The 17,993-nt window shown below is 36.5% G+C and overlaps 1 protein-coding gene across 1 annotated transcript; it reads left to right on the forward strand.

Annotated features, from left to right (window-relative positions):
• Positions 1–296: 296 nt before the first annotated feature.
• On the forward strand, positions 297–1,108 carry LOC141700217 (uncharacterized). Its single transcript, XM_074504038.1, has 2 exons — positions 297–765; positions 912–1,108. The coding sequence occupies exons 1-2, from the start codon at positions 297–299 to the stop codon at positions 1,106–1,108; spliced, it is 666 nt and encodes a 221-aa protein (XP_074360139.1).
• The last annotated feature ends 16,885 nt before the right edge of the window (positions 1,109–17,993 follow it).

Consider the following 17,993-nt stretch of genomic DNA (forward strand, 5'->3'; position numbering starts at 1 on the left):
GGGACCAAAGGGAGCCCCGGTCCCCGCCAACTGCGGAATAACCCCAAAATTTTAATATAAAATTTTAAAATTTACTATCAAAAATTTTTTTGGTCCCCCTAGATTTAAAAAAAAAATTGAAATTGAGAATTGATTATACAAAATTTTATTGATTTTGTTAATTATTTCATTCAAAATTAGTCCATGTTAAAGATACAACTTCTTTAACTTTAAAGACTGAAATATGTGCTATTTTGTCTCATCATAATCTTAATGTCCAGAACATAAGAGGTCAAGGATATGATGGTGCCAGTAATATGCGTGGTGAGTGGAATGGGCTGCAAGCCTTGTTTCTTAAAGATTGTCCTTATGCATATTACATTCATTATCTAGCACATCAATTACAATTAGTTATTACTGATCTACTTTGTCGAGCATTACAACAAAAGTCTCAAGATATTTTAAATGCCATGCATCTGGTTTCTACTACAAAGATGTTGATTCAAAAATTGAGAAGTGATGGTTGGGAGAGTCTCTTAGAAAATGTGAGATCATTTTGTGAACGACATACTATCTTGATTCCAGATATGAATGCTCCCTACTTTGATGTGCTTAAATCTCTTCGTCGACAAGGAAAACATAAGCAAATGGTGATAATGGAACATCATTACCGAGTAGAAATCTTTACAGCTGTCATAGATCAACGATTACAGGAGCTAAATAATAGATTCAGTGAACAAATGACGGAGCTTCTCATTTTAAGTGCATCACTAAATCTTAGGGATGGTTACAGGTCTTTCAACATAGAAAACATTTGCAAGTTAGCTGAAAAATTTTATTCAGAAGATTTTTTGGGAGATGAAAAAATCCATATATAGTGTGAACTACAACATTATGGGTTAGACTATTAAGGCTTGTCTTGACTCTTTCAGCATCTACTGCAACATCTGAACGAGCTTTTTCTGCTATGAAAATTGTGAAAACAAGTCTTCGCAATCGAATGGAAGATGAATTTCTTAGGGATTATTTGATAGTGTATATTGAAAAGGAGATTGCGGAGACCATTTCTGCCGAGGACATCATTGATTCTTTTTATTTGATCAAAGAAAGGCGTGCACATCTCAAATAAATTGGTATGTTTTCTACTTTTATTTATTTTGGTCCCCACATGTTAGATTTCTGGTTCCACCCCTGAACTCACTCATTCTGTTCAAATTTACTCATTCACTTGTTATCAAATGGGGCGGTCTAAAACAAAAATATAATTTATTTTACTAATATTAATCGATTAAAAGATATTAAAAATAGGCACCGAGAAATGACATTTTTCTTATTATTTTCGGTTTGAATTTCGTTCCCATCGAACTTGACGTTTATAGCCTTGTGAACATGGGTCGCCCTTGTATGCTGATGGGCTACTGTCGATGAATTGACTGCTCAATTGTATTTTTGTGTGTAACAAATGACTCATGCGAATAAAAGTATTAGTATTTATTTACATTCTACTATATTATTATGAACATATTTGGTTGGTTTGGTTGATTAAGACTTTTCTAAAATATTATTAATGCTTTCAAGAAAAAATAAATACAAAATTATCTTTTATCAACTTTCAATAACTCATTTCTTTTACAAAACTTTATGTAATTTTAAAACTATCTTATGCAAGGATTTATTGCCTACTTTCAATAACTTACTTCTTCTATGTAACTCTCTTTAATTTCGAAACTATCTCATGCAAGAATTTATTACTTACTTTCGAAACTATATAACTAATTATAGTTAGTTATATTAAAGACGGAATACTAAAAATTTTGATGGGTTAAAACAAAATAATAAATATTATTTAGAAAAAAAATAATCATAATAAATATTACTTATGCATTAAAAAAATTATACTTTAAACCGGGATAAAACAAAAATGAATATTGAAAAATAATTTATTAATCAATATAATGATATTAAGCAAACCAAAATAATATATAATACTCATATGTGTAAAAAAAATAAAATAACTTTCAAACCGGGTTAAAATGAAAAAACAAACTAAATTTAAACAATTAGATTTGATTAATATAACGAAATTATATAATAAAGGAGTTTGCTTTATGTCTATAACATCCATATTATTTTATTAAAACAAAATTTAACTAATTAACTATGCTGACATATGTTAACTTTAGGAGTAGTTTACAATATTAATTATTTTAATAGAAACACGCCTAACTCATTTAAGTGATATTTATAAAATTAACTATTACGGACTCTTTCTTAAAAAATAATAACATTAAGAATAAAATAAGGCATTGATCAATTAAAAACAAACTAACAATTATGTATACCTAATAAAATTATTTAAAAAAGTATTCAATAACACTTAAACCGACTATTTAGTCTGTGCATCGCACGAGTTACATGCTAGTATACATTATATTGATTGTTTGATTTATTATTAATTGACAGGCTATTCTTTTGTTTTACGAATCTATCCAATTTTTGGGCCAATTCCCCCTTCGTAAAAATTATGAAATCATAACAAGACTAAGTCAAATTGACAACCCTAAAAATTAGCTGTATGATAATCTAAATTTGTATTTTGTACTATATTACTTGAGTCTGTAAAAATGTCAAAGATTATACTGGAATATTTTTCTATAAACAGTCTAAAGCCTAAGAATAAATTCTGGAAAAAGATCAAAAAGATCATGTCTCAGTGAAATTTTGAAGAAACATGGAGTTGAATAAATCCGTTTTGGGAAAAATATTCTAAGTCAAGATATATACAAGTCACAGATCAAGTCATATAGAGAAGTCATTCGAGAACTTCAGAATGACTTATTGAGAAGTCAAAATTGGTCTAACGAGAAGTCCCGGAGATATCGACAAGTCAAATGAAGATTGGAGATATCGACAAGTCATTTTTTCATATCGAGAACTAAGAGATATCGACAATGCAAATGAAGATGTGAATAGTAGAGATATCGACAAGTTGTTTCTACATGCAGAGATTTGGAAACCTCGACAAGCCAAGTTCACTTATATAGAACTCAGAGATCTCGACAAGTCAAAGTTACCTATCGAGAACTCAAAGACCTCGAGAGGCCAAATTTATTTATAGAGAACTTGGAGTCCTCGACAAGTCAAAACACTTATAGAGAACTAAGAGATCTCGATAAGACATTATACTTATCGAGATGTCAGCTCTCTATACACCAAACTGGAGATCTCGACATGAAGCTCAAAGTACAGAATGCAGACAAGTTAAATATTCATGATTATTAATCAACAAACGATCTAATCACTTAGATTGAAAAGTCTACAAAAGCATCTTGAAGAGTACAAGATCAAAGGCCAAGATTAATTGATAAAGAAAAGTCACAGATCCATAGAATTTGCAAAGATACACTAAGGCATAAATGGAAAGTTTTAGAGATAACTTAAGGTAGGGTTTAGTACATCTTATTGCATGTTGTGTAAACCTGTGTTTACTAATCTATAAAGTAAACACTGGTCATTTGCTTTTAAAAAAAATGTATCAAACAGATCTAGTTTTTCCTGTAACTCTCTCAAGAAAGAAGTTGAGTTCTTTACTTACAAAGAACCCGGGATTTGTAGCAAAATACTAGCTTGATTTTAATACAAAATTAAGTGAGTTTTGAAATATTGTGTGCACTGTTTTAATTTCAGTTAACGTAATATTACCGTATTTCTAATCTTCTTTGTTCACCTAGTAACAAATATTTAAAAAGCCTTAAAAATATCTGTTATGGATAAAGAACAAGGGTGTATTAACCGCTGTATTTATTACTAAGGTTCGGGAGCTCAAGGCCTTTAATGGCTGCTCTCGTGTTTCGTAGCTTAACTCTGTCTTTACGAGATGGCTATGTATCTCTGTGAATTAGGGAATCAAGCCAAAAACGTAGTTCTGATTGAATGGGGTGAGTCCCTTTATATATATGTTGAGAATCTTTGAATTTGACTAGGGTTAGGAGACTTGTTGAACAAGTTCTCAGACTTTGGATAGACTTTGAAGTCCTAGAATAGAGGAATCAGATTCCTAGTTGGTGTAGGTGCCCTTGAGGCTATCTTTTATAGAATTACAACATCGTAGGACTCATTTAATGAGATGGTAATCCCCCCTATTTATTAATTACGAAATTAATAAATAATTAGGGCTTTGGGCTTCATTAATTGGGATTCGTTATTGGACCATATCAGATCTAATTAATTCAACATTAACTATATTTCTAGGCTAATTTTAGGCCCATATCATTTGCCCCCCAACTTCTGGGAAACCGTAAAAGATTTCGCAGAAGTTAAGTTCATTTGTTCCCTTACAGGGTATCGTTTTTACGTAAAGTGTGGAGCGACCTATATATTTACAACGATTGCCTTGCACATGGCTTCAGGGTTATCTTAGAACCTCCCCATTATTTTTCTTACTTTATTCCTTCTTTTTAGGAATTTTCTGGTACTTTTTAGGAATTTTCCCTTAAATTCTGGGATTTTTCCTAATTTTCAAGAATATTCAGATACTCACAGGTATTGTTTCCTTAATATTTTATCAAAATAATTTTTGAAAATTATTTTCTAATTTTCCCTAATTTTCTGGGATTTTTTTGCTTATTTTCCCTATTTTTTTGGGGATTTTTAGCAATTTTCCTGATTTTTGGCTCATTTTCTGATTAATTACATAATCAGAAAATGGACTCTCATGGTGCCATGCATCCTAGGCGTGGGTCACCCCCGCCTAGGAGACATGTTTCCATTAACGCCTAGGAATATTGCCTCATGGGCGTTGTTGGTTCCCTTGTACTTCCTAGGCGTGGGTCACCCCCGCCTAGAGGACATAATTCTAACAATGCCTAGGAATGTTGCCTCCTGGGCGTGATTGATTTCAATCCTCTCATTCTTCCTAGGCGTGGGTAACCCCCACCTAGGAGATATAATTCTAACAACGCCTGGGAATGTTGCCTCCTGGGCGTTGTTGATTTCAATCCTCTCATTCTTCCTAAGTGTGGGTAACCCCCGCCTAGGAGACATACTTCTAACACCTAGGAATGTTGCCTCCTGAGCGTTGTTGATATCAATCCTCTCATTCTTCCTAGGCGTGGGTATCCCCCGCCTAGGAGATATACTTCTAACAACGCATAGGAATGTTGCCTCCTGGGCGTGGTTGATTTCAATCCTCTCATTCTTCCTAGGCGTTGGTAACCCTTCTAACAACGCCTAGGAATGTTGCCTCCTGGACGTGGTTGATTTCAATCTTCTCATTCTTCCTAGGCGTGGGTAACCCCCGCCTAGGAGACATACTTCTAATAACGCCTAGGAAGGTTTCCTTCTGGGCGTGGTTGATTTCAATCCTCTCATTCTTCCTAGATGTGGGTAACCCCCGCCTAGGAGACATACTTCTAACAACACCTAGGAATGTTGCCTCATGGGCGTGGTTGATTTCAATCATCTCATTCTTCCTTGGCGTGGGTAACCCCCGCCTAGGAGACATACTTCTAATAACGCCTAGAAATTTTGCCTCCTGGGCGTTGTTGGTTTGGAATCTCATTCTTTACCCTATGATTTTTTCATAAATCTGGGGCAAGTAAACTTGTTTTTTTGATTTTTTATGTAAGGAATGTTCTAGAATTCTCTTGAGCATAGAACGTTCTAAATTTGAATTTTCAAAATTCAAAATGTCTGGGCTTCCCGCCCTTGGTGACTTTACAGGCCCATTTCTTTTAGGCCCATCATCGATTGAGTTCCTTCTACACGGCTATAAAAATCTCTCAAAGATTTTCTCATTGCTTCTTTCCTTCTGCAATATTTTCTCTGCCTCTTTGCCACCGCAAGGCAATTTCCGGCCTATCTTGCCGTCGTAGTTCTCGTCATTTTCTGGGTTTTCTTGAAGATTCCGTTTGAATCTTCATCTTCTTCGTTTGTCTTCAAGAGCTTTCTGGGTTTCGAGTTTTAACCATCCATGGCGGATTCCGACTCTTCCCACTCCCAAATTCCTCAAGCTGCTCCCTGTCCATCTAGGGCCAACCGAGGTAAAAAATCTCTAGTACATTCTTCCGTCATTTCTCTTAGGGATGTTTTAACTGAGTTTGGCGAAGCCTTTCCTAACATGCTCCACTTAGATGCTTATAACTACCCTTCTAAATATGATTCTGAACAAGTAGGTACTATAGTTCATTTATTTGGTATTTCACACCCTTATAGGGTCGTGGCTCCAGGCCCAAATGATAGGGCCTGTTACCCAAAGTCTGGGGCCATCCGGGTCTATAAGGAAACCTTTTATGCCGGTTTTCGTCTTCCTCCTCACCCTTTCATTTTTCGCCTTTTGGCTGAAGCCCGAGTCTGTCTGACCCAACTCATGCCCAATTCTTGGCGTTTCATTCACTGTTACATGGCCCAGTCGCGTAAACACGGTTTCGAGCCCAACGTTTGTGTCTTTCGCTATCTATTTAAGTTTATAAATGCTTCTGAGGACCAAGGATGGGTCAAAATAGTTCATAGATCCTTGGCCCGTTCCTGTTTTGTTTCTGGTACCAATCTTGACTCGTATCAAACTTGGAAGAGCGAGTGGTTTTATGTGTTTCTAGATTCCGAGGAGGGTTGGGACCATTTTTTCAGACCCAATTTCTCAAAGAGTGTAGACGGTTCTTTAAGGGACCTAAAATTGGGAATAGATGAAGATGCGGCCATCAAGGCCATCACAGCTGATAACTTGCATCATTGCGCTCTCATCCTTTCAGAGGGCAATTTGCAAAATTTAAATCTAAGTGACCTGGGTCCCGAGGGTATTTCTTTCCCCTTCTTACTTCACCATTTAACTCCTTATTTCTGTCATTATTTCCTATATACCTATATCTTTTTTGCAGCTAAGGTGGCTATGGACGCGATTTTCAAGAAGAGGGAGGCCCGTGCTGCCAAGGGCTCCGCTGTTGAGACTCACCACGACAAGCGGTGAGGATTAGAGACGGCCCTTCAGTCACGGTTAAAGAAGCCATTCCTACTTTTATATCCGAGAGACCCCTCAGCCTTGATGAGGATACTTCTCCCTTTACTGTGACTTGGGGCCTTCAGAAGAGGGACACGGTGGTGGGGAGCTCTGAGGCTGCTGCTATTTGGTCCGAGAGCGTGGTTACACCTCGCGACAGGGCCGAGATAGTAGAGTCTTCTGACGACCTACAGATCAAGCGTCTGGGTGCTCAGGCCATAGCTTCAGTAAGATTCTTCCTTAACTCATTATTTAACTGTTTTTACGATTTTTCCTCCGTTCTTTACACAACTCATCGTGTTTGAACATGTTTGTGCAGATGAATACCTATCTTCAGGCTGCCCTTCATAACCTGAAGGATGTGAGGACTACCTGACCATTGCTGAAAGGGATAGGGACAGGTACATTAAGGCCTCAAAGGCTAACTTCACTCGCTTCCGTGAGGTGGAGAAGGAGTTGGTTGAGGAAAAGGAGAAGGTTCGCAAGCTGGAGCTGGATGCTCAGAGGGCTCGGGATGAGGTGATAGCCGAGTACAAGGCATCTCAGGACTTTCATTATGTCCTGAATGCTGAGTATGATGTTAACTTTCCCGAGATCTTTTCTAGCTGCTGGGAGCAGATAGTGAAGGAGATTGGGAAGAAGATCCCGGAGGTGACTCCTGCAGCCTACCCAGTCCCTGCTGTTCCTGGGCCAGGGCCCCTTCTTGAGGATATTCCTCTCTCTCCCCCACTCTGACTACTTCTGCTGAGGCCACAGCTTCTCCTTCTCAGGATGCTAACCGTATGAGAGACGAGCCAGTTCCCCCTCCTACTACCACTGATGGGGGGAATGATGATGATGATTTGTTTAAGGATCTTGAGTAGTTTCCTTTTCTTATTGGCCCATCGTGGCTTTTTATGTATTAACTTATTCGTATTTAGAATTTATTAACCTTCGGGGTTTATTATGTTATCTTAAGTTGATTGTTTACTTTTCTACTATTTCTTCCAAGTACTTGTACTATTTTATGGGAGTTAGTTTGCTAGCCTCTTCATAGTTTTCCCTTATATTTCCTCATACTTGAACTAAAATAGATAAGCAAACTCAACCATATATAGCATGAACCAAACATTTCTAGGATAAGATGAACCAAACAGTTCTAAAACAAGTTTATAGAAACATCTGAAAGGAATATGTCCTAAGTCCAACCATGTATTAGGATTTAGAAATAATTTCCTGTGTAATCTGTTTTGATTTCATTGATATTAATAAAAGACTTGTTTTGTTTTTATTACGGGCTTTATCTATTTAAGTGTTTAAATAAGATATACCATAGTTTAGAGTAAAGCTTTTTATGGATTATGATGAGATCATAATAGTGAGACCTAAAAGATGATAACTCTAAACTTAAATAGTTCCTGGTCGTAGGATTACTAACTGGTAATTAATAATCCGCAGAGATCGGTACATACTATGCTTGCTTCATTATGAAGGATGTCTGTTCTCATAGACATTTGTGTGGTGACACTATAGCTAGTATGTAGGTGCTTATTATAGAATAAGTTCACTGAACATGACTCGCCCAGCTGAACAACTGATGGAGTTCACTCATGTGTCAGCAGTTGTTCACATAGTGATAGTTGTACAAGTATCCTTAGAGTTGAGGTCATCATAGTCATCTTGTGTACACTGAACTATGCTTTGGTTTAGTTCTTAGTCTCCAGGGACAATTATTAGGGCTCTACTGGGTATAGGAATTTGTACACGAAGATAGTGTATGATCAATAAAGGATCTACCCCTTCCAGTGAAGGAAGCGAATGTTCAAGGCTGATCCACTTATGCTAGTTCAGGAATCTCTGGCCAGAGTGAATGAAATTAGAAAGGAGTTTCTAATTTGCATAGAACTAAGCATAGTAATTGGTAAGCAAGTGATTAAATTAGATAGGCTTGACACGAGATCCATGCCTTATATTTAATCGGGACATTGTAGGGTAGAAGGAGTTTTATTGTATTGTAACTATTAACTGAATAGGTTCTTGGTATTCTAAGCAGTGAATTCGTATTATGCGGATAGTCGCGATATGCTGAGAAGTATCCCTCACGATGTAGAATAAATGTGATTAATTAATTAATCATATTTAATAAATTAGAGAATTTATATAAATAATGATAAAATAGTTTTATTATTATTTATTTCTACTACCGGCTTAATATTGAAGCTACAGGGTCACACCATAAAAAGAGAATGATTTAATGGTGGAGGAATTAATTAATAATGGCTAATAATTATTTATTTATGAAATAAATAATTAATTGGTAAATTTAATAATTGATTAAATGAGATTTAATTGATTATAAATTAATTAAAAAAAGTTCTTAATATTATTAATTAAGAATTTAATTTTTGGAAATTAAATCAAGAGAGAGAATTATTTCTAAAGTGTTTAGAAAAAGGATTAATAATTAAAAGGTGTTTTAATTATTAATGAGAATAATAAATGGGATAATAATAATAATATTTATGGGAAAATTTCAGCTGAAAATTTTGCCTATAAATATACTATTATAAACCCTATTTTTATTAGAACCCCAATTTTTATAAAAACCTAATTCTCTCCACCTCCTTCTCCTCCTTAACGTCGTTTTCTTGGTGGATACCGGTGGAGTGCTTCACGTTTGAGGAGCAGCTGCTAAGGATCTCTGATCGATGCTCTTGGATCGCATATTAAAGGTTAGTAATCGATCCATATGTTTTTACCACGATTTATATGTTTTTATTTGGATTTTATGTGTAAAAGTGCTTTTACATGCTTCCGCTGTGATTAAAATCCAACAATGGTATCAGAGCTTAGGTTGTGTACATATAGATCTGTGATAAAAATTTTAGAATTTTATGTGCTTGTATGAATTAATTATGATTTTTACAAGTTATATCATGGATTAATTTTTTCTGATGAGAAATCGTTTCTCAGAATAATTTTGAATGTTGATCTGGGTTCTACAAGTGTTGTAGATCGTCTGGGTATTTTTCTTATATTTTTATGATGTATAGATTTTTTATTATGAATTTTTGAAAATCTTGCAATTAAATTCGTAATTAAATAATCATGTATATATATATATATAAATTGTAAGTATGTATATATATTTATCTGCTGGGATTGTGGCTATCTGTACTGTTGCACAGAAGAAGAAGACAGAGAAACTGTCAGGCAGAAGCGGTACAGCGCGTGCAGCGCAGGCAGAAAAATAGGGGTGTCGCGCATTCCGGGAATGCGTTACACCCTGTGGCGCATTCACGGAATGCGTTACACCTTTTAATGGCTTAAAAGGGTTGTAACGCATCACCGGAATGCATTACAGGGCTTGTAACGCGTTCCTGTAATGCGTTACAGCCCGTCTATTATTTTTAAATTTAATTTCTGGGAGTTTCGTAACTCCGTTTTAGGTTTGCAATATATCGTTGGATTCTTTTTTCCGAGACAGATCTAATGGAGTGATCAAATTTTAGTTTATATAAAAGTTTTGAACTGATTATATTCCATGAAGTGTTTTAAAGCTGTTTTTGACTGTTTTAATTACTTTTAAATGCTTCATGTGATACATAGAGATGTATAATGCTTATACTAATGTGCTAGATGATATAACATGCCTACCTTGATGTTTATTCATGTTTATATATATGATATATGCTTAGTTTATCATGCGATGATAGATTTAGGTGAACTTAAATGAACATAAGGCGTTTGTTAGACAACCTAGTATAGTGAAATTGTTTCATAACCTTAATAACAATATTATGAATACAATCATGAGATTCTTGTGTTTATGAAACACGTAATTGAATATGAATTTTCGATATGAGAGAAAGGATGATTCTGTCAACAACAGATTTCTATCTGTAAGAAAGGGTTATTAAGTGACGCCTCTTGACAATGCTCCACCCGATCTGGGAATCATCTGATTATCGATTTGAAATATTTAATTTAAAAGGAAGAATCTCTTTATAATATGATTATGATTGTAACGTAATATAATCCCTCTAAAATTAAATAATATCAAGTAGTAATTGGCCAATGATACAACGGGCTTGTGTCTGTCATAGCCTTCCAACATGATAGAAAAGTAGTTCTTATTTTTGAATCATTGTCGGTTCGTGCTACAGCCGAGGGCTTTGATTTCGAAATAAGAAATACTTGTCTATTACATAGAGATGTGTACATTGAATAAGAATCTAAAGGTCGGTATGTGCCACAGCCGTGGGCCTTTGGGGACTGATTCAACTGTACAGAATATTGGGTTAGACTTCACTTAGAATATTGAGTTTATCGTGCCACAGCCGTGACTCAATTATTCAAGAGGCTAAAGTTTGATTAGGAAATAACATTAGATGTAATTGACAAGAGTTGTCTGCCTATTGAACATTACATGGCGTTTCGTGCCACAGCCGGGGTTGTGTAATGGAATGTAGGATCCCTATTCCCACTAGCATTATGAATGCTTAATTTTTCATGTAGGGGGTTGAATAAATTAGATAAACTAGTGGGAGCCACTTATGAATAAAGACCCGATTCATATAGTGTTTTAAAATGAAATTGAATATTTGCTAAGTGTTGTTATGTGTTTATCATTTACAGATTTACTTTGTACGTTATGTCTTCTGCACTATCACTCAGGAGCATACTAGATGCTCACAAGTTGACTGGTCCTAATTATGCTGACTGGCTTCGAAACTTGAGAATTGTTCTCAGGATTGAGAAGCTGGAATACGTGATTGACTCACCTAAGCCTACTGAACCTGCTAGCGATGCGCATAATGATGAACATGTTGTGTATCGTAAGTGGATAGATGATGCAAATGTTGCTCAATGCATCATGCTAGCCTCCATGAACATTGAGCTACAGAAGCAACATGAGCATATGGATGCTCACACTATCCTCATGCATCTACAAGAGTTGTATGATGTGGCGGGGAGGACAGCTCGATATGAGATATCGAAGGAGTTGTTCGGTTGTAGGATGTCTGAGGGATCATCTGTGAATGACCATGTACTTAAGATGATCAATTTGATTGAACGTCTTGGACAACTTGGTTTTGCCATGGATGGGGAGCTGAGCCAAGACTTGGTCTTGCAATCGCTTCCGAGTTCGTTCTCGCAGTTTGTTGTGAACTTTCACATGAATAAGTTGGATGTCAGCCTGCCTGAACTCCACAACATGTTGAAGACTGCGGAATCGAATTTTCCCCCTAAGAAGAGTTCCGTTCTTCTAATTGGTGAAGGTTCCAATCCTAAGAAAAGGAAGAGGAACTCTTCCAAGAAGAAGAAAGTAGGTGAATAAAATCCGGTTCCACCAAAAGCTGAAGACCCCAAGAGCAAAGTTGTTTGCTTTCACTGTAACAAGGTGGGGCACTGGAAGAGGAACTGCAAGGTATACCTTGCAGAATTGAAGAAGAAGAAGGGTAGTGAGACTACCGCTTCTGATTCAGGTATGTTCATGATAGAAGTGAATATGTCATTAAATCAAATTTCTACTTGGGTATTAGATACCGCCTGTGGTTCTCATATCTGCAATTTATTGCAGGGACTAAGGAGAAGTAGGACTCTTGAGGAAGAGGAGGTGATTCTACTGATGGGAAATGGAGCAAGAGTTGTTGCTGAAAATGTAGAATCATTTCATTTACATATGCCTACGGGCAAGACTATTGTTTTAAATAATTGTTATTTTGTTCCCTCGATTGTGAGGAATATTATTTCTATTCCCATGTTAGACTTGGCTGGATTTTCATTTATTATTGAGAATAATGAATGTTCTATTCTTAGAGATAATATTCTTTATGGACGTGGTACTTTAAATAATGGTCTGTATAAATGTGACATAATTTACTTCAGATTGAACAAACTAATAAAAGAAAAGGGATGATGAAAATCCCACTTTAAAGTGGCACTGTAGTCTCCATTTAGTAGACATGGAGAGAGGACTGCAAATTTGCTAGGAATGGTACACACAGATGTATATGGACCAATGTCTAAGCAAACCATGGGTGGATTTTCATACTTCATTACTTTCATAGATGATAGATCTAGATTCGGATATGTGTTTGATGAAACACAAGTCTGAAGCCTTTGAAAAGTTCAAAGAGTATAAGTATGAAGTGGAGAAACAACCAAACATAGTATTATAACTCTTCGATTAGATCGAGGTGGTGAATACTTGAATGGAGAGTTTCTAGATTATATCAAAGTAAATGGTATAGTCTCCCAGTGGACGCCTCCAGATTGGTATCTAAAAGGAGAAATCGAACTTTGTTAGACATAGTTCGGTCCATGATGAGCTATGCAAATCTTCCAGTATTCCTATGGGGTTACGCATTGGAAACCTCAGCATATTTACTGAATAAGGTGCTTTCCAAATCTGTTCCTCAAACTCCGTATGAGATATGAAAAGAAAGGAAACCGAGTCTTAAACACGTTAAGATTTGGGGATGTCCATCTTATGTCAAATAAGTTGACCCAGATAAGCTGGAATATCGATCCGTAAAATGTAGTTTTGTGGGATATCCTAAAGAGACTTTAGGGTATTACTTTTACACCGATCATCGGGTGTTTGTCTCCAGACATGCTACCTTCTTGGAAAAGGAGTTTATCCTTGAAGGAAACAGTGGGAGCAAAATTGAACTTGATGAATTTCAAGAAGCACAAACTACTACGGATCAAGTGGAAACACCTGTTCTGACTGAACAACCTTCTGTGGAACAGCCCATTCGTAGGTCAGGGAGAGTGTCTCGCCAACCTGAGAGGTAATATGGCCTTGTCATTAAGAATGACAATGAGTTATCGATCATTGATGATGACGACCCTGTGACCTATAATGAGGCTATGAGTAGTGTTGACTCAGAGAAATGGCATAGTGCCATGAAATCCGGAATGAAATCTATGTATACGGGATACAAAAGAATGATTAGAGCAGATGGCCAGGTGGAGACCTTTAAGGCCAGGCTTTTGGGAAAAGGATTCAAACAAAGGCAATGGATTGACTTTGATGAAACCTTTTACTTGTAGCCCTGTTAAAATCAGTTCAGATTTTGCTTGCGATTGCTGCTTACTACGACTATGAGATCTGGCAAATGGCCAGATGGTTTTCTTTCCAAGGGAAATGAAAACCTAGTGTGTAAGCTGCTGCGAACCATATGTGGTTTAAAGCAAGCTTCTCGTAGATGGAACATCCGTTTTGATGAGACAATCAAAGAGTTTGGTTTTATCAAAAACGTAGATGAACCATGTGTCTACAAAAGGGTTAGTGGGAGCGCGGTAACATTTCTTGTATTGTATTGAAATAGAGTTAACATACATAACAACATAGCAGACCCACTCACAAAGCTACTTTCTGAAAGTCACTTTGATCGTCATAAAGACTAGATGGGTATTAGATACCAGAGTGATTGGCTTTAGTACAAGTGGGAGATTGAAAGGAATATGTCCTAAGTTCAATCATGTATTAGGATTTAGGAATAATTTCATGTGTAATCTGTTTTGATTTCATTGATATTAATAAAAGACTTGTTTTGTTTTTATTACGGGCTTTATCTATTTAAGTGTTTAAATAAGATATACCATAGTTTAGAGTAAAGCTTTTTATGGATTATGATGAGATCATAATAGTGAGACCTAAAAGATGATAACTCTAAACTTAAATAGTTCCTGATCATAGGATTACTAACTGTTAATTAATAATCCGCAGAGATCGGTACATACTATGCTTGCTTCATTATGAAGGATGTCTGTTCTCATAGACATTTGTGTGGTGACACTATAGCTAGTATGTAGGTGCTTATTATAGAATAAGTTCACTGAACATGACTCGCCCAGCTGAACAACTGATGGAGTTCACTCACGTGTCAGCAGTTGTTCACATAGTGATAGTTGTACAAGTATCCTTAGACTTGAGGTCATCATAGTCATCTTGTGTACACTGAACTATGCTTTGGTTTAGTTCTTAGTCTCCAGGGACAATTATTAGGGCTCTACTGGGTATAGGAATTTGTACACGAAGATAGTGTATGATCAATAAAGGATCTACCCCTTCCAGTGAAGGAAGCGAATGTTCAAGGCTGATCCACTTATGCTAGTTCAGGAATCTCTGGCCAGAGTGAATGAAATTAGAAAGGAGTTTCTAATTTGCATAGAACTAAGCATAGTAATTGGTAAGCAAGTGATTAAATTAGATAGGCTTGACACGAGATCCATGCCTTGTATTTAATCGGGACATTGTAGGGTAGAAGGAGTTTTATTGTACGGTAACTATTCACTGAATAGATTCTTGGTATTCTAAGCAGTGAATTCGTATTATCCGGATAGTCGCGATATGCTGAGAAGTATCACTCACGATGTAGAATAAATGTGATTAATTAATTAATCATATTTAATAAATTAGAGAATTTATATAAATAATGATAAAATAGTTTTATTATTATTTATTTCTACTACCGGCTTAATATTGAAGCTACAGGGTCACACCATAAAAAGAGAATGATTTAATGGTGGAGGAATTAATTAATAATGGCTAATAATTATTTATTTATGAAATAAATAATTAATTGGCAAATTTATTAATTGATTAAATGAGATTTAATTGATTATAAATTAATTAAGAAAAGTTCTTAATATTATTAATTAAGAATTTAATTTTTGGAAATTAAATCAAGAGAAAGAATTATTTCTAAAGTGTTTAGAAAAAGGATTAATAATTAAAAGGTGTTTTAATTATTAATGAGAATAATAAATGGGATAATAATAATAATATTTATGGGAAAATTTCAGCTGAAAATTTTGCCTATAAATATACTATTATAAACCCTATTTTTATTAGAACCTCAATTTTTATAAAAACCTAATTCTCTCCACCTCCTCCTCCTCCTTAACGTCGTTTTCTTGGTGGATACCGGTGGAGTGCTTCATATTTGAGGAACAGCTGCTAAGGATCTCCGATCGATGCTCTTGGATCGCATATTAAATGTTAGTAATCGATCCCTACATTTTTACCACGATTTATATGCTTTTATTTAGATTTTATGTGTGTAAAAGTGTTTTACCATGCCTCCGCTGCGATTAAAATCCAACAATATCTCCACAGGAACAACCGCCTCTGCCCCATATGCTAACATGAAGGGAGTTGCTCCAGTTATGACTCTACAAGTAGTCCTATAGGCCCATAGTATTGGGAGTATTTCATCCACCCATATTATTCCTCGACTTCTCGATCCTCTTCTTTAGTCCATCCAGGATTATTCGATTTGCCAATTCCGCTTGCACATTGGCTTGCGGGTGAGCTATGGAGGTGAATCGTAACTCAATCTCATTCTCCTCACAATACTTCTTGAATTCCTCATTGTTGAACTGTGTTCCATTATCGGTAACTAGGATACGGGGGATTCCATATTGGCACATGATGTTTTCCCACATGAATTGTGTAACCTGCTTAGTTGTGATCTTGGCCAAATGCTTGGCTTCAATCCACTTAGTAAAATAATTAATGGCTACAATTAGGAACTTCCTTTATGTCGTGGCCATGGGGAAGGGCCCAAGTATATCCATTACCCATATGGCAAAGGGGATGAGAGAGTTAATAGAGGTTAACATCTCAGGGGGTTATCGAATGACAGGTGCATGTTTCTGATAGCGATCACACTTCTTCACATACTTTTTGGCATCGACCATCATTTATGTCCAATAGAAGCCTAAACAGGTTATCTTATGAGCCAGTGCCCGGCCCCCCAGGTGTTTCCCACAGATGCCTTCATGTACTTCTTCAAGAGCCAAGCATGCATCATAGGGCCTGAGACATCTTAAGTAAGGAACCACATAAGATCTTTTGTATAAAATCCCATCGATCAAGGAGTATATCAGTGCTCGAATATCCAACTTCTGTGCTTCAGTCACGTCATTTGGCAGCCAACTAGTTTGAATATGGGCCTTAATGGGATCTATCCATGACGTCCCCAACCCTATAGGAGCTACAAGCTTAACATCAATGCTTCATGTCTTTAAAACGTGAAAGTATACACTTCCTGAACTTTCCTCTATCTCAGATGAAGCAAACTTTGGCAATGCATCCGCCTTAACATTATCCTCCCTTGGGATGTGCTCGACATGGCACTCATCGAATTGAGTCATCACAGCTCTTACTAGGAGGACATACCTAGTCATCGTATCATCACTTGCCTCAAACTCTCCCTTCACCTGGGATATGACCAACTTCAAGTCTCCACAGACCTTCAAGTTCTTGACTCTCAACGTCCCTGCTAGGCCGAGACCAGCTATCAGAGCCTCATATTATGCTTCATTATTTATGGTAAGGAAGTCTAACTTCATAGCATATTCAATCAGGAACCCATCGGGGCTTTGTAAAACTAGCCCTGCTCTACTTAAATTTGTTTTTGATGCTCCATCAATATAGAGGACCCAATATTCCTTTTCCTTAATATTGCCATCTTTTGATCTCCTCTCTCGTCTCCAATACCATTCCGGGTGGGAAACTTCATCACTAAATGATAGAAAGAAGGGACTGCCTTGAAGGCATGTATCCATTTTCTTCCCATAATCGCGTTGTAAGTTAAACTAGCCTTCACCACCGCAAAGTCCAACATCTGTGTTATTTGTCTTGGTTCCTGACCTATGGTCATTGGCAACTTGATTATCCCTTCCACAGGGCACTCCAGTCCTGCGAACCCATATATCGGCATATCGGTCGGGGTTAATTGAGAATCATTGTAACCCATCCTTAAAAAGGTATCATAGAGTAAGATGTCCACCGAGGCACCGTTATCTACAAGGACCCTCTTCACCGGGCTCTTCCCTATTATCGGCTTTATGACCAGCGGGTCGTCATGAGGAAATTTCACACCTTCCAAGTCAGAATCATCAAATGCCATTGTCACTCCTGTCATGGCCCTCTTCGGGGCTTCCCCAACAATATGCATAATTTCTCTAGTATATGCTTTCCTTGAGTTCTTGGATAAACCAGCAGCAGTTGGTCCTCCAA

The sequence above is a fragment of the Apium graveolens genome, chromosome 2 (assembly GCF_009905375.1).
Source record: "Apium graveolens cultivar Ventura chromosome 2, ASM990537v1, whole genome shotgun sequence".
Lineage (NCBI taxonomy): Eukaryota > Viridiplantae > Streptophyta > Magnoliopsida > Apiales > Apiaceae > Apium > Apium graveolens.